The 22,449-nt window shown below is 42.1% G+C and overlaps 2 protein-coding genes across 5 annotated transcripts in view; one reads left to right on the forward strand and one right to left on the reverse strand.

Moving 5' to 3' along the window:
* Nucleotides 1-3,848: 3,848 nt before the first annotated feature.
* Nucleotides 3,849-7,523, reverse strand: LOC147872599 (histone H2B-like). The gene is made up of 3 exons (XM_087356076.1): nt 7,496-7,523; nt 4,068-4,347; nt 3,849-4,009 (listed from the first exon to the last, which is right to left on the reverse strand). Exons 1-3 carry the CDS (start codon nt 7,521-7,523, stop codon nt 3,904-3,906), a joined length of 414 nt encoding a protein of 137 aa, XP_087212202.1. The 3' UTR covers nt 3,849-3,903.
* A 4,001-nt stretch (nt 7,524-11,524) lies between these two features.
* Nucleotides 11,525-22,449, forward strand: part of LOC147872600 (uncharacterized) — a 28,568-nt gene continuing 17,643 nt past the window's right edge. For 3 of the 4 annotated variants that reach the window (XR_015537040.1, XM_087355683.1, XM_087355685.1), the window contains exons 1-6: nt 11,525-11,636; nt 13,308-13,366; nt 15,448-16,351; nt 18,140-18,275; nt 18,885-19,028; nt 21,291-21,359. Coding sequence is in view for 3 of the 4 variants with exons in the window: in XM_087355683.1 (XP_087211809.1) it covers nt 11,616-11,636; nt 13,308-13,366; nt 15,448-16,351; nt 18,140-18,275; nt 18,885-19,028; nt 21,291-21,359 (1,333 nt within the window). In the remaining variant the exon portion in view is untranslated. Of the gene's footprint in view, nt 11,637-13,307; nt 13,459-15,447; nt 16,352-18,139; nt 18,276-18,884; nt 19,029-21,290; nt 21,360-22,449 lie in introns of all 4 variants that reach the window. The other variant, XM_087355684.1, reaches the window with a different exon arrangement.

The raw sequence follows: 22,449 nt of genomic DNA on the forward strand, positions 1-22,449 counted from the left end.
AACGAGGGCTCTCAGAGGTCACCCAAGGGCAACCGAGGGGGACTGATGTTCAGCACTCCAGCCGAGGCTGTCCCCAAACGACGGCCAAGTCGGCACAACGAGTGGTTAGACTACTCGGCTACCCTGACTGAGGTTTTCCGTGCTTTTCCTCAGTTGTAAGGCGAATGCCAGGGTATAACTTAATAGGGGCACGGCCGGCCACCCTCCCCCCGACCATGGAGGCCATCAGCTGAAATGATTTTCCCCCATGCCGCAGAGGCCTTCAGCCGAAACGGCTCCCTCTCTGGGTTCAAACCCCAGAGATCCAACCAACCAAATTCCTTTGGACAAATTGCCTGACGGGATAACCTCCCATCAGCATCAACAGATCCCAGTTTGAATGGTCGAGGCTCCCGCCACGACGAAACCCCGTTACCGTTAGCAAAATTTTCGTTTTTATATTAAGATCCTTTACAATTTCCAGCAATACGCCTTGTGCGGAGTAATGGTTTGACCTAGGTAGGGACGATGCTTGCCCTTGCGCAGGCCTCCGCCCTCAGTTAGCTTTTTTGGTTGGTTGGTTGAGGGGGTTGGTTGGTTTTAAACTAAAAAACGGAAATTTTGCTAACGCTAACAGGGTTTCGTCATGGCGGGAGCCTCAAACATTCTAACATTATCATTTCACCACAATTTGAAAGGATATTTTCCCCTTTCTCTATATGCTGGACACCTCTATAAGTTGGACACATTATCGTGGAAGCGCAAGTGTCCAAGTTAGATAGGTATGTAACAAGATCAGAGAAGGAGCAAAACAATTTTAAAAGCTTATATATACAAACACATTTTGATTTGAGGTAAAGGAACCAGAGATGAGATTAACCCTTTCAGAAAGAGTGAGCAGAAAATACAGACCAGGAAGTCAGCAATGTCCAGATTATAGGGAAATGGAGGGTAAATCATGGCAAGAACCAAAAGAGAAATGAAAGAATTGGAAAGGCTTCTAATTGGAAAAATGTTGCTGATGTATTTTCTTAATAATGGAGTAAAACTAGACAGGAAATGTACAATTATTATATTTAACATATACAGTAAACCCCCACTAGTAGGACAAACCTATATCCCGGACACCCCTCTATATTGGACACTTTTAATTGGAACCGGCGAATATCCTATAATTTAAATGTCTACAAAACCCTATATCTTGGACACCCCTTTATCCTGAAACTTTGTCACCCCTTTTGCTGTAAGTTGCACAGGTGCATGCATGCACTTAGCTTCAATGCTTTTATGGGAAACGTTTACAGTTAGTATTTTGTTGTTTTGGATTTCTGACTGATGAATGCCTTCTACCTGAGGATTTACTTATGGTTGAGGGTGTGAAACATTGAACACATCAATGGAATGCAGTGAAAGTGTATAGTTATTCCTTTGTTAAATCCCTCACTGGAGTTTTAACTTTGTCAGTTCTGTGCTTGCAACTGAGTTAAACAGTGTTAACAGAAATTGGAACGGTATGCTTTCGCCCATAACCAACAAGGAATGGTTGAAGCTTTATTCGGATTGCGGCGAAAATTAGTAAGAGGATGGCAAATTCCAAGATAAAAGCTGAAAAGCAGTGTCTTGTGACGAAATTTTTTTACAAGAAATAAGTGACAACTTATGTTGAGCTAATGCAGTAAGTACAATTAAAAAGTGACAGTGGAACCACGGTTCCGGAGAATGTTACGTAAATACGTCTATACGGAAAGTTAGTTTATATATTGGCTTTATTCTAAATATTTCTTTTATACATGCTTTACAATTGCGTAAAGTTTGATTAAGACATTGCTTATTTAACTTGAATTAGTTACGCTTAAGATGGGTCTGTGGTAGCTGAATGTAATGTAAAGTAATGAATGTAATGTAATAAAGGTAAGGTAATGTAATGTAACGTAATGTGAGGTAAGGTAAGGTAAGGTAATGTAATGTCAGGTAAGGTAAGGTAAGGTAATGAAGTGTAAGGTAAGGTAAGGTAATGAAGTGTAATTTAAGGTAAGGTAAGATAATGTAATGTAATGTAATGAAATGTTTTATAGGTAACAACAATTCCGAGTAAACAGATGACGTTTTATAGGTACCAATAATGCTGAGTAATGTAACGTTTCCTAAATAACAATGATGCCGAGTAAACAATTGACGTGTGCTTGGTAAAAATAATGCCGAGTAAACAGTTGACGTTTCCAAGGTAACAATAATGCAGTTACACTTTTTCGTTCCACTTTTTGCCGAATGACACTGACCCTAAAATATAGACGTATTAACGTCAAAAAAAATATTTTCCGAACATTTAGAATTTCACTGAGGCTGGGATGTAATGTGCAACCATGAGAGTGGGTTTCAAAAGATTATTATTATTATTATTATTATTGCCATTAATTCTTCATTCAAGCAAGCCTACTGTGGATTAGATTATGTAAGTAAATAGATTACATTGTCGGTAAACTTAAGTATTGGTGCGCGTCCATTTGTGATTTGTTAAAATTTAATTTTCATTTTTCTTATCAATAATTTCATTTTTGGGAAGGGCTCCATAATTCTCAACAATTACCACATTGTCATTACACCACAATTTGAAAGGATATTTTCCCCTTTCTCTATATCCTGGACACCTCTGTAAGTTGGACATATTATCGTGGAAATAAAATTCCTGGGAGTAACAGTAGGGAAAAGTAGAAAAGATACCCAGAGGAAATTAAAAACCAAATGATTGAGTTGATGAGCACGGAATAAGCAAGATTATTGAAAAGACAAAAGACAGAAGACCTACAGGTAAACCACAACCATGTTGGGTCAACCAAGTTAGGAAAGAAATCTTACAAGTGAGTTGCATAGATAAAATACAAGAATGGGCAGATAGGTTTGGAGGTCCTACATGACAACTTTTACATGCTTGGTTTGGGACTATGAAGGATCCATGGTAATCAAATAAATTCTATTCCTGTGCAAAAGGAGAAACAGAAGTTTAAAGTCATAAATAAATAAGTGGTCGCAAATAAACAGATAATGAAAATGTGAAGTTTACTAAGTGAAAAAGCAAGCTCCCTTGTGCTCCTAATTCCTCCTAAATAATTCCAAATTGCCCTCACGGGGACCATAATTCGCAGCATTGAGTTTAAGCTATTCACGAGCTTCAAAATGGGCACTACAGTCAGTCGGTACGTGTTTTGGGCCATAGCATGCGTATTCCCAGTAGCTGACTGAAAATCAGCACCGATTTGAGAGAAAAATGTTGGTTGTAATAGTGCCCACCATTCGGTAGCAAGTACTTCAATTTATAGAACGCTATGAAAGTGAATCAATATTAATATTATAAAATCTCACTTGCCTAGTGTACAGAACGTAACAAAAAGCAAGAACATTGAAGGTTGTGATGACACGCATGCACTTGGCGATTGGTGGTGGACGGAGATCGTTAACTGCCGATTCGTCTTGACGTGTCTTAACAAAATAGATGCAATCTTAAAACTTTGCATGCCGTGTATTAGAATATAAATAAGCACACAAACTATTAACACTATAACGAAGACCCTATTGCCAGTCTTTCTTTATAGTGGTAATATGTATACTTATTTATACAAAACAGACGCAATGTCGATATTAATGCGTCCAGGAAGAACAACTAGTTAATACCACGAATCATTGGAATACGTAACCCAAGGATCACTTATACTAAGAACGCAAGATGCGAAGAGAAATGAACATCCAAAAATAATGGAAAACAAATATGGAACATCAAATGCGGTCATGAGAAGAAAGGAAAAATGTCTGAACACGAGCACAAGCTTAAAAAAAAGAAATCCAAGCAAAACTAAATGTGAAAAGACAAACATAACCACCATTGATATATTGGGCCCTGAAAAGGGCCGATTTCACTTAAAAGCAAGTCTATTTCGAACTGGTGTACTTAGTGACTGCCTTGGTCCCCTCACTCACCACATGCTTAGCCAGTTCACCTGGTAGCAACAGTCGAACAGCAGTCTGTATCTCACGACTTGCCAACCAACCAACCAAAAAGGTAACTGAGGGCGGAAGCCTGCGCAAGCGCAAGCATCGTTGTGAACGTAGATCTCTTATTGTAATGAGCCAACCTCGAAGCCTCAGCAGCAATTAGCTCGAAAATATCATTCACGAAACTATTCATGATGCTCATTGCCTTAGAGCTGATACCGGTGTCTGGGTGAACCTGTTTCAACACCTTGTAGATATAGATAGCGTAACTTTCCTTCCTCTTGCCCTTCTTCTTTTTGTCAGTTTTCGATATATTCTTCTCCGCCTTACCGGCCTTCTTAGCACAACCAACCAACCAAAAAGCTAACTTAGGGCGGAGGCCTGCGCAAGCGCAAGCATCGTCCCTGCCTAGGTGAAAACATTCCTGCGCACAAGGCGTATTGCTGGAAATGGTACACGGTCTTAACTAGAAAACGGAAATTATGCTAACGCTAACTGGGTTACGCCGTGGCTGGGCCTCGACCATTCAAACTGGGATCTGTTGCTGCTGATGGGAGGTTATCCCGTCAGGCAAGTTGTCCAAAGGAATTTGGTTGGTTGGATCTCTGCGGTTTGAACCCAGAGAGGAAGGGGCCGTTTCGGCTGAAGGCTTCTGCGGAATGGGGGGGAGATCATTTCAGCTGATGGCCGCCATGATCGGGGGGGGGGGAGAGTTGCGGGCCGTGCCACTATTAAGTCATACTCTGGCATTCGAATTACAACTGAGGAAAAGCACGGAAAACCTCAGTCAGGGTAGCCGAGTAGTCTAACCACTCGTTGTGCCGACTTGGCCGTCTTTTGGGGACGGCCTCGGCTGGCCTGCTGAACATCGGTCGCCCTCGGTTGCCCTTGGGCGACCTCTGAGAGCCCTCGTTCGGCACGAGTGCCTCCCGAGTTGCCGGACTAAGGGGTTCCCCACACCAGCTAACCTCGAGTCAAATCTCTCAGTCAGTGCTCTGATGTGGTCGGCAAAGAAAGGGACCCCCAGATCCTCATGTATTTGCCTGTTACTAACGTACCAGGGCGCGTTAGTGACAATGCGAAGACAATTGGATTGCAGAACTTGCAGCTTCCGGACGTGGCTGCGGGCAGCTGACCTCCAGATCGGGCATGCGTAATCCATCATGGGACGGATGAGCTGCTTATAGAGCAGCACACCGTTCCTGATGGACAGGCCACTTCTCCTATTGATGAGCGGGCCTAGCACACCTAATCGTTGCGCCGCCTTCTTTCCCACCTGGTTGACGTGCGCCGACCAGGTAAGCCCGGCGTCAAGGGTGACCCCCAGATACCGCGCTGTTTTAACCCATTCGATCGGCTGTCCGAGAAACTGCACCGCCCTGGGCTGTTGGATGCGTCTTCTCGCCGAAACGAAGAGAACCGCGGTGCTCTTCGAGACGTTGATAGCAATCCCCCAGGCCCTGAGCCAGATCTCAAGTCTACTGAGGTAGGCCTCCAGGCGTTGGGCTACGGGACGTGGTTACTAGAGCCGTGTCGTCCGCGCACTGTGCTAACTCGACGTGGCGGGACGGAGTGGGTATGTCGTTGACATACAGACTGAAGAGCACAGAGGAGAGAAATCCGCCCTGCACATCTCCAGCCCGCATGGCTCGACGTGTGGACGTGGCCGACTAGAAGGACGTCTGGAATGTCCGGTCAGCGAGGTAGGAAGAGATGGTTTTTACCAAGTACGACGGGAAGTTGACGACGGTCAGTTTGTATAGGAGGCCTTGGACCCAGACTGTGTCGAAGGCTTTGGCCACGTCCAGGAAAACCGCGCCGGTTAGCCGCTTCTCATCAAGGTTTCTGTTGACCCTTTCGACGAGGCGAGCCAGCTGCAACGATGTGCTGTGTCTTGGTCGAAACCCAAACTGCTCGTCGCGCAGCAGCCCGCGTTCGCTGACCTCGTGTAGGACCCTCGTTAGAAGGATCTTCTCGCAGAGCTTGCCGACCGTGTCGAGAAGACTGATGGGTCTATAGGAAGAAGGTAGCGTGGGGTCCTTCCCCGGTTTCAGTATGGACTCCACGCGAGCGTGTTTCCATGCCGAGGGGAAGTGCTGCCTGCGGAGGACCGCGTTGAACACATTCGTGAGAAAGGTTACCGCACGTCGTGGGAGATGTCTCAGGACCCTGTTCGGTATACCGTTGGGGCCCGGAGCCTTACCAACCTTGAGTCCCTTGATGGCCTGGGCAACCTCCGAGGGACTGGTTAATTTCGGTTCACTTGCGGGGGCGTACTCGTATGCTCGCATCTCCTCGTTAACCATGTCAATTGCAGCCGGGTCCGACGGGTTGTCTACCGGCTGGAATTGGACCTCAAGGCTGTCGGCCAGGGCTTCGGCCTTCTCGGGGTTCGAGAGAGCCAGTCCTCCCGGCACTATCAAGGGGGGCGACGGAGTGGGGACTCGCATCACCCGCTTGGTCATATTCCAAAGCGACTGGTCCTCGCAGTCCAAGGATTCGAGCGTGTCGTTCCACTGTTCGTTCCGCCACTCGTTGAGACGATAGGTCACCGACCTCTGGAGTCGATTGACCTGGGTCTTAAGAGCGGGGTCCCTCGTGACCTGCCACCGCCTCCTCAGCCGGTTCTTCAGGCGTATTTCATCCCGAATACTAGCGGGCAGAAGCGGTCGCCTGTCAACGCAGGGTCGAAGCTTGGGAGCGGACGCTGCTGTGGCTTCCTGGATAGCACTGGTCAGCTCCTCGACGCACCTGTCGATTGCCTCCTCGTCGTTTACCACGGGGTTCCCCGGGAGTCTGCTTTCGAGGCAAGCCTGGAATGCAGCCCAGTCCATTCTCGCGAAGTCCGGGCAATCAGGCAGGTTTTGAAAGGACGATCGGCACGTGGTGTCGATGAGGACGGGCAGGTGATCTGAGCTGAGTGCGGGGCATACATTCAAGTGCATCGGTAGGACGAAGACCTTGATGAGGACAATATCAAGGACGTCGGGTGTGGCGTTGTGTGTGTAGGGAGCCGTGATTGGGGAATCCGGCCCGTAGATCAAGCAGGAATTTCTGTTGGCGTAATCACGCAGGAGCGAGCCCCTAGCAGAGATCAGCCTAGAATTCCAGTCCGTGTGCTTCGCGTTGAGGTCACCAGCCAAGAGGACCGGGAAACCCCCGCTCAAGCACTCGGTCAAGTCCGACTCAATCCAGGGCCGGGTGGGTGCGAGGTATGCCGCCACGAGCTTGACTTTCCTGGTTGCCAGCACCAGGTGAATGGCGGTTGCTTCCAGTTGCTGCAGACTCGAGACCGGCACAGAGTAGTGATCAATGCCCCTGCGGACAAGGATCGCTGTGCCGCCCCCCAGCGTCGGGCGGTCCGTACGGTGGCAAACATAGTTCGCGAACCTCAGGGCCCGACCCGACGTGAGGTGCGTCTCGTTCAGGAGGCAAACATCGACTCCGTAGTCACCGAGGAACTGCTCCAGCTCCAGCTTCCTGCCGCGAACACCGTCGGCGTTCCAGTAAGCCAGCCGCAAGGCCTTACCACCGTGTCCCCTAGGCCGCGCCGCCATTTTCGGCGATGAAGAGGTGAACGGTTTTGAGGAGGGCTCGCGGACGAGACCCGCCGGGTGGGAGGGAATGGATCGCGGCGAGGAGACGGCGTGTCAACTTGACGCAGACCCGTGGTGAGAGGGTCTCCAGGATATCTGAGATGTTTTGGAGCGGTGACTGACCCTTGGGTGGGGTGGGTTCAGTCTTCTTGGGAGCAGGTGCGGGCTTGTTGGGAACAGGTGCAGTGGGATTTGCCACCGGCACCACAGGACGAGCGGGCTTGGCACGGCCGCCCTTAGAGACAGCCTGCCGCTCAGTCCGTGCAATGGCGCCAGATGGCGTTGGGGCGGAGTTTCTCATGGCCGCAGCCGACGACGCGGCCACCACGGACCACGTGGTTCCACCCAGGGCCCAAGTTCTCCTGGTCTAGAGAAGGCTTCCCCCCCCGATCATGGAGGCCATCAGCTGAAATGATCTTCCCCCCATGCCGCAGAAGCCTTCAGCCGAAACGGCCCCTCCCTCTCTGGGTTCAAACCCCAGAGATCCAACCAACCAAATTCCTTTGGACAACTTGCCTGACGGGATAACCTCCCATCAGCAGCAACAGATCCCAGTTTGAATGGTCGAGGCTCCCGCCACGACGAAACCCCGTTAGCGTTATCGAAATTTCCGTTTTTTATACTAAGACCGTTTACCATTTCCAGCAATGCGCCTTGTGCGCAGGAATGGTTTCACCTAGGTAGGGACGATGCTTGCGCTTGCGCAGACCTCCGCCCTCAGTTAGCTTTTTGGTTGGTTGGTTGGTTGGTTGGAGCCTTCCAGTGCATAAAATATTATTCCCACTTTTACTTCACAAATTTTGCTACCAACAACAAAACACGTGCACACCTTTTTAAGCTACGATGGTGAAAAAACTGAAGTAGTGTGAATAACTAAATTCCGTGATCCACAAACTGATAATGGCTTTAACTGGAAAGCATATAATGAATATAATACACACAAATCACCAAGTTCAGCTTGTTTTGTTATGAAGTCTCATCGCTCATGAAAATAAATAAGAATAGTTTGCTTATAGTATATAGAGTAATCTGAGGAAATGGTTATGCCATTACGCACAATCTCAAAATTGTCCTTTGAACATCCACAAGCGGTGACAACAAACCAACAGATGAAGAAATTTGTGAAGCAGACATTGCAGTGCTGCAATCTGGAGGCCAAAATTGGAACTACCAAAGAAGGTAGAATTAATAACTCCAAATGTATGTTACATAAAATGCATGAGGGTATTATGTCTATTCTGGTATGGAATGCTTACTGAAAATATTCGTATTCTGTTGGCTGAAGCAGGTAACATGAACATTTTAACAATTAATTACCAAGTAACACCAGATAATTTTCACACATTAATGAACAAAATCATGTGCCAAATAAAAATGTTGTTAGTTTGTCATATAATCCTGAACTGTAATATAATTCACACCACACCTTTCAGACATGTGCAAGTAACTTTAAGTTGGCTGTTTCTCATGACGACCACTAAGTGCATGTTATCAAACTCACTTTTAAGTTATTTAATATATACAGAAACTCACACAAATGCCTGCCACAAAAATTCTTCCAGTAATTCAAAAAATACTCTTCACTCACTTTTAGAAGTCACTATGACAGATACAGTTACAAGGGGCAGGTTCTTACCACCGTACTTGCTTCGGTCCAGTAAACCATATGCAGACTGTCATCACTAAATGCGCAACGCAAGGTCTTCTTTAGGTCAACACATGTTCCACCAGTAAGACTACTTAAGTAGTTAATCAACATCCTCAACATGGTCAGCTATAGATACAAATCTGCTGCAGCACCTCCTGAAACATCATTTACATGAAATGGGAAGGGCCTCATTACAAGCTTCACTTTCACATATGTTCTGATTAGAATTTAACACCTTACTTCACGCAGGAATTTTATTACAAATGTTTGTGCAAGTAATTGCATTCATTTGTTACAGAAAAGTCTCCACTATCAATCTTATTTTGGATATATTGTTCTGATTTTTAATTCTGTTATTCTAAATACATAAATATCTTATTTCTGCCTGTTTCAAGTGCGTAGTATTCCTTCAGCTGTTGTAAAATCACTTTATAAAAAGTAATTGCTGCAAAATACTTATTGTGCAGAATTTTTGATCTTTTTCTGTCCATAAGGCAGCACTGTTAAAGTAAAACATCCTATATATTACAACAAACACAATTGTTAAAAGTCAACAAATACAATCTTCTTCTGCTGATGGATGAAAAAAGGGTCTCCAAAACACTCAGATCCTGTCAAGAACTAATACTTGTTGCCCAAGATGATTTTATACAGTTCAATCGCCATGAGAGCTTCAAGTCATCAACAATTACAAACTTGGCAATGGTGTAGAATTTTTAGGTTATGTTCAAGAAATTGAACGTAGACTAAACTAAAATGAAGATGGCTATTTTTTCTGCACGGAACATATTGAATGCTCCATGTAAACATTTAATTGTGGTTTTTTGTGAAAAGGGTTTTGTGTCACAAATCCAAAGGTTTCTTAGTATTATAATAGAAATAACCGTAAAAATTGGCAGTCTAACCACGGTTCCGGAGAATCTGACGTAAATACGTCTCTGTATTTAAATTATATTTAGGCAATAAATACAATGAAAGGAAGGGGGTTAAAACACTCGGGGGGGGGGGGAGTCGATTAAAACACTTGACCAGCCACTTGGTCAAGGTTCCTAGGTAACAACAATGACCAGTAAACACGACGTTCCATAGGTAAACATTGTTGTTGATTTGTTGATACATTTTCGTTCCACGTTTTCCTTTCACTTTTTTGCCGAATTACCCTTCCGTATAGACGTATTTACGTCAAAATAGTAAATATTCGATTGCTCAGAACTAATAATCGAACACACAAAACAATGAACACAATATACATACCAAAAAGTAATAGTGGAACCACAGTTCCGGAGAATTAGACGTAAATACGTCTATACGAAAAGGAAGTTTATATATTGGCTTTATTCTAAGTATTTCCTTTATACCCGCTTTACAATTGAGTAAAGTTTGATTAAGACTTTGCTTATTTAACTTGAATTAGTTACGCTTAAGATGGGTCTGTGGTAGCTGAATGTAATGTAAAGTAATGAAATGTAAGGTAAGATAATGTAAGGTAACGTAAGGTTATTATTATTTAGTATTCTGTCTGACGACAGGTCCATATGAACAGGATCCTTCCATCCTTTTCTCGGACTGGGACCTGTTCATATACGTTCTTGGCAGATGATCCAGAAGTGGTTTGCCATTGCCTTCTTCTGTGTGTGAATGGAGTAATTGTTGGGATTCCACGGAGGAAAACTCCGTGTTGCCTAGACCACGGCCTTGCCCAACACAAGTTATAAATTCGGACACCGCCGGGAATCGTACCCGAGACCCCAGGATTACAAGGTCAGCGTTCTAACCGCTAGACCACCGTGGCTAAGGTAAGGTAAGGTAAGGTAAGGTAAGGTAAGGTAAGGTAAGGTAAGTTAAGGTAAGGTAAGGTAATGTAATGTAATGAAATGTTTTATAGGTAACAACAATGCTAAGTAAACAGATGGCGTTTCCTTGGTACCAATAATGCTGAGTAAACAATTGAAGTTTCCAAGGTAACATAACAATGCAGTTACACTTTTTCGTTTCACTTTTTGCCGAATGACACTGACCCGAAAATATAGACGTATTTACGTCAAAAAATTTTGGTCTGAAATGCATGCCAGAAACTTTGAGCCATATGAAAGCAAATATACATATTATCCATGATTGCTTCCGACAAGCCAGCGAGGAACTCTGCTACTAACGACATCTCTCGCGTATAGCGTGTACTTCGTTCTGGTAACTCAACTTCGGGAATGTATCCAAACAATCAACATTTGGAAACATCTTTGTTGATCTCTCGAACTGTTGTAAATAAACGATTTCTGTTTCCTTAGTTACACTCATTCCACAAAGTTAACTGGATATCGAAAGTCAACTTACATGATACACAGGAAGAAAGTTTATTGCATTAAAAAATATCATCTGTAATGTGGGATGCAGCACCAAATTGAGTTATGAAATACTCCCTGAGTCGGGTAAGTAATGTAGACGACACTTTTAATAGATTCATATTTTTCGTAAGCCTCTTGCATATCAGTATTTGTTTTTAACACTAGATTCTTTTGCATTCATATTATTGATACTATTCAGTTAGAGAGTGATGATTAACGCAACTTGGAACTAGGAAATCTGAATTTTGAACAAAGGTAAATTACTCACTTATATGAGGAAATTACATGGAACTGTAAACTTCAATTACTTGAATATAAATTTTATAACACAAAATTTGTAGAAACACAAATCTGTAAGAGGGAAGTACGCTTCGTGGCTTCTTACGAGAACTAATTTTTGCCAACGAGATTAGTTGCAAATCAGATTCTGGCAAGATTGCTCCAATAACTGGTGTAAGGAGTAGTTCTTTATAGGTTAAATCTCTGATCTATAACGAAGTACTTAAATGATATTCACATTAATGTAAACAGGGCAATTGTAAATTTAGAACAAAATCGAAATAATTTTTTTAGTGTACCATTAGAACGTTAGAGGTCTGTCAGATAAAACTGATGAATTATCAGTGTCTGTTAATAATGCACATTTGCCCCATATTCTGTGTCTAACTGAACATCATATGAAAGCACCAGAGATCTTACAGATTAATCTAGACAATTATACTCTAGGAGTAGACAAAACTGGCAAAGGGAGGAGCGATTATCTCTGTCAAAAAAGGACTTAAAAAATTCAGTATAGCTGATATAATGCATCACTGCAATGAACAGGACGTTGAATGGTGCTCTGTGCATCTAAAATACAATTTCTGCAGCAAGTACGTCCTGGCTGCACACAGAGCTTTTCGAAATACAAATCTTATACCCACAGCAGCAATTGAAATTAAAAATATAATACAATTTTTCAAATCAAATCAATCTTGTGATTATGAAGGAATGTCAACAAAGTTCCTCAAAAGCTGCGCAGACTACATTAGCACTCCCTTAAGTTAACTGCGCAGTCAATATATGTCAAAAGGAGGTTTCCCAGAATTCCTGAAATATTCACAGCTATTAAAAATATGTATAATGATAGTGTTGATTCCTCGATGTAATTTCTTTCCTGTAAAAATATATTATGTCAGATATCTCTTTAAGTAGCTGGTGGAACTGTGCATTTAATCTACTGTATTTTATTTGTGTTTTGACAGTCTACAACCTTGGCTTATGCCTATGAAGGATCTACGTGATGTAAATTCTTCTGTTCTGTTCTGTTCTATGATAACATTGGTGGAAAGAGTTTTCAAATGACAAACCAATCTGTGGCACGCTGTAATGAGTTTGAAGTGTGAAGACAATTAAAAAAAATTCTTCTTTAACATTTGTCCGCTTTGGCAGAGTCTGCTTCTTTTTTTCATCTCTTTTTGGAGGTTTGCGTAATCTATTTAGACATTTGATAGGACTCCTTTAACGGGTGATCAGCCCGTCGCGAGGCATCTACCTGTACACAGAGAGACGCGGACAAACATCAATGTCTTGACAGGGATTAGAACCTAAGATCCCAATGTCCAAGCGGCACAGGGCCCACGCCTCAGACCATGAGGCCACTGTGACAGCTGTTATTTTGTAATGATGCAGACTCTAGAAAGAGGGTTCTATAACTTTGACTGGACATCCGATTTGTCAGTGTCTAATGGACCTATCGCATCTTCTCTCTTCCAGGATCGTTTAATACCTGGCAAGGGCAGCCAGAAGACCCAGGAAAGAGACACCAAGGCCTGGTATGTATAGTTCACTGTTACTAGAGACAGATTCAAATTTATGCATACGTGGTGCATCAACTGCTTCGGTTAATAGCTCACGTATACTGAAGGTAGGCGAGATAGAGATTTGTGTCTGTGATCCCATGGAGAATGCCACTTCACTGTTTCAGTACGTCACATAAAATCAAGTTTTAGAACCACATCATATGCTCTAAGAAAAGTTACTGTTGCGATATTGTGATATTCTGAAACTACCTGGTATTATTTCTGACTAAAGTTTTTAAGTTTGTCTCACGTGGGTGCTGAGATGGAACAGTTAATTCGGCCCCTGTGGCCTTCTGCTTCATCCAATAAACCTAACTATGGATTAAATCATAATTAACTGTATGTGTTCAGCAATTATGAATGCTATTAGTGTTTTAAGTCATACAACGGAATAATCCAAGCAGTGCCTAAGATAGCAGTAAAAAATTCATGGCATACTTTTAAGTACTCCACAATGGAAAGCACTCAACTAAAATTCTTGAATAATGTCCTATACATTTTTCCTATTGGCCTATTTTTCGCGGCGAATGAACTTCACTATAGGATTTATATTCCACTAGTGTCTTGAACATGATTTTCTTTCTCTAAACTTTGAAAAATTCTGTCCAGTGAAATTTCCATTAAAGATCCGACATTGCACTGTTCAACAATTGTTTGTATTGTTTTTTAAGTATGCACACCAAATTAAATTCAAATGCTACAGTAAATAAAACTTGCGGAGACCAGACGTTCACATCAAATATATTACTTCAGTCGATGTAAGCCTGTTATATATGAAGGTAGTCTCCAGTTTATTAAAAGATTTTTGGGGGGGGGGGCCAAGCGATGTCCAAAAATTTTATACGTCAACGTGTCTAAGGGTAAACAGTAAATACAAAATATGTCCCCCTTGAAGAGATGACCCAGGGGGAATTATTACATTTTTCTGCTCCAAAATACAAGCACATGAGCGCCCGGTACTTATATGACTAAATGTGAACGTGGTAAATACACAAAAAAGGCCGCCTCTCCAAAAGATAACAACAGAAAAGTTGTAGGATTCTTGTGTTTCGTAAATTAAGCAATAGGTTCTCCATATAGCTTGGTACGTAGAAGAAAACATGGGAGACGTAGAGAATGCTCTTGCAGAAAAGATAAACCTGGAAAGCCGGTTCATATTATTGGTGACATGTTCAATAACGCACATACATAACAAATTTGATGCTTTAGAATAATCTACCAGTAGCCTGAATAATGCCTATGTGTTACATACTTAAATTTTTAAATTTTTTATTAGTGTAATTAGTTGAATAATCTTATTGTTATTTGTATTTAAATCTCTTACTCTATTCATGAATGCGTTTACGAACATCACGTAATTCTATTACGTACAGTTAACTGTTAATGTAATTGTTAATTACTTATCGAAAAGCAAAACGTTTAGTAAACCAAAACCTAATATGCACAGAAATTTTAATCAAATGCTTTTGGATTTCGTGTTGAATTTCAAAGATCATTCCCACCATAATAATAATAAGAAGAAGAAGAAGAAGAAGAAATATGCTGATGTACAATATATAGTCATTCCTCACAATAAATCTGTATACTGCATGTAATTCCACGGTGGTCTAGCGGTTAGAACGCTGGCCTTGTAATCCTGGGGTCTCGGGTTCGATTCCCGGCGGTGCCCGAATTTATAACTTGTGTTGGGCAAGGCCGTGGTCTAGGCAACACGGAGTTTTCCTCTGTGGCATCCCAACAATTACTCCATTTACACACAGAAGAAGGCAATGGCAAACCACTTCTGGATCATCTGTCAAGAACGTATATGAACAGGTCCCAGTCCGAGAAAAGGATGGAAGGATCCTGTTCATATGGACCTGTCGTCAGACAGAACACTAAATAAATAAAATACTACATGTAAGAAGTATTAAAACAAAATGTATTTCAGAAATAGCTGCTGCAATGTGTACCTCAGGAGCAAGGATTTTCCCAGGTACATAGAAGTAAATACCCCGTGAATAGATGGAGTAAAAATAATAATAAGTAATGTTATGAAACTTGTTTGACTGCAGGTCCAAGGTGAGAACTCCGCCTGGTACGATGTCATCATCAAAACAAACGAACGGGGAACATCTCCCTGTGATATCTTTTCAAAAGGAACAACAGCAGACGAACAAAATGAAACAAGCTCACTGGTGCAGTTCATGGCCGACAATAGTCTTAACTGTGAATAAATTAGATGACATGACAATTGTTCAGAAGAAGCTACAAGACATCGATAAAGTCACTTCGGAAAGGGAAATGTCAGTAATTGGATCACAGAGTTATGAACATCTCGATAAGAAACTTCAAAAAGTGAACGAAGACAAAGCGTTGATGACTGAGATTGTGAAACTGAATGTTAAAATGGCGGGACTGACACTGCAGCGCCACGATGATGTGAGGAAAACTGAACAAACTATAGAAGATCTGAATAAGACTGATGAAAATATCAGTTCTGGAAATGAGGCGGTGCTGCTTACGATGGTGGAGCTGGCGCATCAGCAGGACATTGAAATGAAGAAAATTACGGAAAGTATAAAATGTCTGAATGACACTGTAGGCAGAATGTCGTCTAAAAATGCGACGCTGTTGGTTAAAATGGCGGAGCTGGCGCATAAACAGTACAATGAAAGAAACAAAATGGAGGAAAGAATAAAATGTCTGAATGACACTGTAGCCAGAATGTTGTCTGAAAATGCGACGCTGTTGGTTAAAATGACGGAGCTGGAGCATAAACAGTACAATGAAAGAAACAAAATGGAGGAAAGAATAAAATGTCTGAAAGAGACTACAGATAGGCTGTCGTCTGAAAATGATACTCTGAGGCAGGAAATCGAACGCCTTCGTAAATATGTTCAAGTTGACATGAACGTAATTGCCAGAAGTAAGGTAGCGGAGAATCATTTCTATGCGGCGATATTCAAGAACAGACAGGTAAGCAGGATTTATTTTATTTATTTAGTGTTCTGTCTGAGGACAGGTCCATATGAACAGGATCCTTCCATCCTTTTCTCGGACTGGGACCTGTTCATATACGTTCTTGGCAGATGATCCAGAAGTGGTTTGCCATTGCCTTCTTCTGTGTGTGAATGGAGTAATTGTTGGGATGCCACGGAGGAAAACTCCGTGTTGCCTAGACCACCGCCTTGCCCAACACAAGTTATAAATTCGGGCACCGCCGGGAATCGAACCCGAGACCCCAGGATTACAAGGCCAGCGTTCTAACCGCTAGACCACCGTGGTGTGTTGTAAGCAGCATAGCCGGTCAAAAGTTGAGAGCGCGGCGGGTAGTAGAGTAAGGGGCAGTTCACTGGTACAGCGCGTATCGGGGCTGCAGTCCCCGCAGCCGGCTCATGGTTTCTGTATCCCAATCTGTTTCGTGTTAGTGTTAATGAGTGTTCAATAATTCTGTGTTCCGACTATTTTTTGTTATGATAATGACAATGACCAAAGGAAGTGTATCATATTTACAGCAAATTACTTTTCTAAATTGTTTTTGAGTGAAAAAAAGTGATGTATAAAATCATGGCCACCCACTTCCATACATATAAGTAGTTAAAACATCGTCGAGCACGTATGGATTATCTCCTGATGTAAATTTACTTTTCATTTATTCATATTGTTATGTGTTGAAAAACTGCTTTGAATTTTTCCACTTGTGCAGCACTACCACTGCTTAGAATCACGATCCGCCACTGGTCGTCTGGTATAATTTACCGAAGTTTCAGAGAAACTTTGGGTGATGATGGAAGCACTAGCAACCACACTACAGAATGTTGGTTTCTGTTTTGCCAGAATTTTGTGCAGTAGCGTAGTTGTGAATTCTGCACTACAGCTCCCCATACAACGTCCCTTGAACTAAGATTTTCATCCGTTCACTCCCCATTAAAATTTGTTTTGGGACATTTAAGTTTCCCGTTTAAAGAGATACTCCACAGGGCAGTGTCTAGAAGCAGTTTGCGCAGAGTCATGGAAAAGTCGAGTAATCCATATTGAAATACACATTGATGTTCGCAAAGCAGCACAGCATTAATAAACAGACAATATCGCTATGTATTATAAATCAAGGAGGATAAGATGGGTGGGACACGTAGCACACACGGGAGAGATTATAAATGGGAGATCACTTATGAGACGTAGCACAGACTGGAGGGTAACATTAAAATGGGTGTATATGGAGTGGCTTCAGGTGGCTCAGGATGGTTATTAGTGCTGGATGTTTGTTAACACTGCAGCGAACTTTTGAATTTCACAACAGCTGAGCGACAATCACCTTCTGAATGAAGGCTGTACTCCGCGGACTTCATTACCGGACATTTCTTTTGCACTTCCATTACGGATAACGATGCTCTGCTGGGTATTGACGTCATGTAAACCGGACGGTGGATGCTAACGTTTCGGAAAATCCCTGAAGATGGAGGCAGTACGCTTCTCCGAAACATCAGCATCTACCGACCGCTCCACACGGCGCCAGAACCCACCAAGTAACACCATCAACATTGTCACCGCCGTGATAACCTCAAATCTTGCATGAAGGACTTCTTGTAGCGCGTCCCTGGATACGCAAGGACTCGAAGATGGCGGTCGTCCTATTTATCTGTTGTTTACAACTGTTGAACAGCCCAAACGTCACGGTTAGAGTTCCGTAACTCTGTCAGTGCGATAACTGCGCATGAGCCGTGTCTGTGGGTGACTAATGCCAGACATCCTCCTCTTTTCCAGGATCGCGCTAAGCCTGGCGACAAGAAGTTCCAGGACGCCGTCAAAGATGATCAGAAACACCGGGCACTGATAAAGCATCAAATGAACAAGAAACCATTGCAAAAAGGTGAAGAGGTCAAACTAATTAGACCCCCAGGTATGAGCGCTTCTAGGAAACGAGGTATTAATAAACCGCTGAGGCATGAATTGACTCATGAGAGACACGCAATAAGATGTTTGATATCGGGCCACTTCGTTCCTTGTGCCAACAAGACCTGAGCTAATTGGCTTTATAGTCTATTAGTATATTTGTCTATACACATACATTTGTGTTCTATGTAATGGGCAGTTCTCTGTAGCATAAAAGATTTAATTTTCGTTATATTGCATGAATTACGTGAACATGCTTACTACTAATTACGTGACGCACTTTGGGAACGTTTGCTATTGACTGAGTATCAACGAAATATGTCAGTGTGGGAGAACAGAGCAATATTTTCGTATTCATCATTTTTTATTTCTAAAGCATTCGTCTATTATAAGAGGAATGGTTGTGAACTGAATTTGTTTATAAACAAACACTTGAGGAAAATGTTACTACAGGATAGTAACTTTCGACTGAAGCTATTTCTGGCTTGCTTAAATCTGCAAAATATTCATTTTCACTCGCATTCTGTAGAGGCACCTTTGAACATTGTTTTAAAATATCCAGAAGTGCTGTAAGCGTGCATGAATGTCTAATATTACATTGCTTTTGCGCATTTAGATGCTAGAAATGTATATAAGGGAGACTACAAGAAGTTCCAGGTCGCCGTCAAAGATGATCAGAAACACCGGGCACTGATCAAGCATCAATTGAACAAGAAACCATTGCAAAAAGGTGAAGAGGTCAAACTAATTAGACCCTCAGGTATGAGCGCTTCTAGGAAACGAGGTATTAATAAACCGCTGAGGCATGATTTGACTCATGAGAGACACGCAATAAGATGTTTGATCAATTGAACAAAAATTTTCTTGGATATTATCCATCGTCTACTAAATATAAAACGTAAAACTACGTTTCGGAGATGGGACTCTATCTCCGTCTTCAGGTTCCTACACAGTTGGGCCCACTAGATAGAGCTAATCCCTATCTCCGGAGATAGACAAATTTTTATTCAATTGACTCTTCACCATCGTCAAGAAGTTTTAGATTTGATAAGATGTTTGATATCGGGCCACTTCATTCCTTGTGCCAAAAAGACTTTTGCGAATGGTAGAGATCATGAGCTAACTGGCTTTATAGTCTATTCTCTTTTTATAAAGTACTTTGTGCTGTATACATTGAGCATTAAACTTCTCTGATTACGTGGGTGTCCGTAATTTTTGCATAATGAAAGCACGTGGGTTAAAACGGGCTCGGCACTAAATTAGCATGTAGAGGCAAGGAAAGCACAGAGAATGTTTGTGAGAATTCCTGTGGTAAATAGCCACTTGGAAGACAAATGATAACATTAAGATGTGTTTTAGGGACATACTTTATAAGCCTGTGTGGATTGGTAGTGACTGAGGATGGATTCTTTACGCAAGAGCTGTTATAAGGGACGTAGGCTACCGCCGGATTTTTAGTTGTAAATCAGGGAATTTATAGATCGTTTCATATTGTAAATATTACCTTTCAGTGGCGGCCCGTCCGTAAGACTTGCGGAGCTGCAGCACTACTTCTAATTTTTCAAAAATTAAAAAAAATATTTCTTTTGTTTTTATATAATATGTAACACTTTATTTCCTCTATATCATTATTTTAATATTGCCCCTTACACTGTCATTGTCCACTAATCGGCTGAACTGACAGTAAGTCCGCGGGCGAGGTGTCCGGCTGCAAGGATTTCAGCGCGGCTAGCCGGTCAAAAGTTTTGAGCGCGGCGGGCGGTAGAGTGAGGGGCAGTTCACTGGTACAGCGCATTTCGGGGCTGCAGTCGCTGCAGATGGCTCATAGTAAACACGCTTGCCAGTTACCACGTGTTTTAGACTGGTTTTTGTACCACAAACTGTTTCGTGGTTATTGTTAATGATTGTTCAATAAATCTATGTGCTATTTTTTGTTCCGATAATGATAATGAGCAAAGCAAGTTACTTTTCCTAAATTGTCTTTGAGTGAAAAAGTGATGTAAAAATCATGGCCTCCTCTTCCGGACTTACAAATAGTTAAAACAATGTCGAGCACGTATGGGTTTTCTCCTGATGTAAATTTACATTTCATTTGTTTATATTGTTTTGTGTTGAAAAAATTTCAAATTTTTTCCCCTTCCACAGAACTACCACTGCCCAGACTCACTGGTACCTTTATTGTTTTAAAGTACCTCGAAGTCTTATATATTTCATACATAATTTTTATTCCATTGCTCTTGGTACAATTGAATGCTTGATCGTGAATGCTGTAAAGGGCTGTTTAATTTGACAACTTCAGCGTAGCCCTTATCGGGAAGCTAGTAGTTGCTCAGTCAGCAGTGAAATTTCCTGTGTTTCATAAAACACGATCATTCATAGTCGTGTTCACCAAATCTAAATGCAGTCCCTGTCCTGCACGACACAACTCTCCTTCCTTAAGATCTATTTAATAATATATTCCGCATCTACGCGTATGAGTCCATTTATCCCCTCAGGATTCCCAAAGAAAAACTTTAAATGCATTTCTTATAGCCCCATCTGTGCTAGATGCCCCACACTTCTCATCGTACTTCATTTTGTAATCCTTAAATTAATTACTGAAAGTAACTAATTATGAAGCTACACATTAAGCAGTTTTCTCCAGTTCCAACTGATTCACCCCTCTCAGCTAAAAATATTTTCCCACGCACCCTGTTCTCAAACACCTCAATCTGTGTTCTTCTCTTTCTGAGAGAGACCAAGTTTCGCACCCACAAAACACAAGTGTTCGTATATTTCTGTATGTACGTTTACAGATAACCGGCAGAGAGAAAAAGATCCTGATTTGATCTAAAAATATTTCATAAAATCCTATAGACGGTGACGGAGAGAGACCTTTGTTTGAGGTGGCATTCCTCCCTAATTTCAATAAACGGAGTGTTTAATTTGCGGATTACGTCGTTTACTGTGTAAATTATTTTACTAATACATATAAAATAAAGCTGTATTAGGACATGCCTGTAGTTATGATACTTTGTTACAGTCGAACCATGTTTGGCCCGCCTTCCAAGGCTGAATGATTTTGAGGCACTGCAACATCTAGGTAAAGGCGGTAAGTAGAAAATTCTGTTAATGCCTGGCAAATAAGCTCCGCTTATATAAAATGCACCTCAGTTTGTGAAACCATCTAGCGGAGGTTCACTAGGAACAATTACAGATGTTGCAATTATTCATAACTGCAGAAACATAAACATTTTAATCAACAGTTACAACTGTTAGTGTATTCAAATATCTATTATTATAAACTGATAAAAATAATTCAATAGAGGTCCTTGCTGCCTCCATCATCAACATCCTGATGATGGAGGCAACAAGGACCTGTCAAACGTCGATAAACTTTTACCAGACCGCATGGCGCGACAACCCAGAAGACAGCCATCTTATAACTCACCACTCTGAAAACCTAAAATCCTGCATGATAAATAATTGGAATCTTCTTAAACTCAGAGCCAAATCTTGATCAATAATTTTCTGCAGAAATCACGTATCAGAATTATCACGAATCTTTTCTTGCTTCAAAAAGTCATAATTAGCGGTTTAAGATTATTGGAAACAGCTCTGAACATTTTATGCCTGAACTAAGGCAATCAAAACATTTGCCAACAATATTCCTTTCCTGATGGCTCGCAATATTACTGAATGTCATCCTAGAAATGTAGTACCACAAATGGCAACCATAACAAACCATCATGTCTTTATCACAATGGAGTATAGGGGCATAGATACAGTCCACAGATCAGGAGAAAATCCCTGATAGGAATGCGATATACGCGCATGCGCAAGATTTCGCGGTGAGTGACGACCCATCCTAAAAGCATTCGTTTCACAATCACTGAACGAACAACAAACGACAGGCTTTCATGTGCTCTAATGGGTACAGCTTTAAGTTTACCTCACAGTGGCACAGTGATTTAATCTTGAATATTACCGCAACACCCGCAGAACACAGTACAGGTGCACTCACTACACGCTACTCTTAACTGCTTGATGTTTTCAGTCTGTGTAGTAGCGTAAAAGTATGACGTATCACACTTCCCACCAATAGCAGCCCTCTAGTCCAGCTGATAAGTAACATTCCCCCCGCACCGCACCAGAAACGACTTCCACCAGCAGGGCTTTTCTCGTGATCTGTGGACAGTACA

Source organism: Zootermopsis nevadensis, unplaced genomic scaffold (assembly GCF_977971745.1).
Source record: "Zootermopsis nevadensis isolate Lab colony 2312 unplaced genomic scaffold, Znev_1.0 Znev_ptg000025l, whole genome shotgun sequence".
NCBI lineage: Eukaryota > Metazoa > Arthropoda > Insecta > Blattodea > Termopsidae > Zootermopsis > Zootermopsis nevadensis.

What these genes read in the sequence shown, in the direction of transcription:
- LOC147872599 (XM_087356076.1), bottom strand. Translation starts at nt 7,523, where the DNA reads ATGGCGGCGCGGCCTAGGGGACACGGTG. An exon ending in GCGGCCTAGGGGACACGGTG is followed by an intron (nt 4,348 to 7,495) that starts GTAAGGCCTTGC and finishes GCGCTTGCGCAG; the next exon opens with GCCTCCGCCCTAAGTTAGCT. An exon ending in AGATCTACGTTCACAACGAT is followed by an intron (nt 4,010 to 4,067) that starts GCTTGCGCTTGC and finishes TTGGTTGGCAAG; the next exon opens with TCGTGAGATACAGACTGCTG.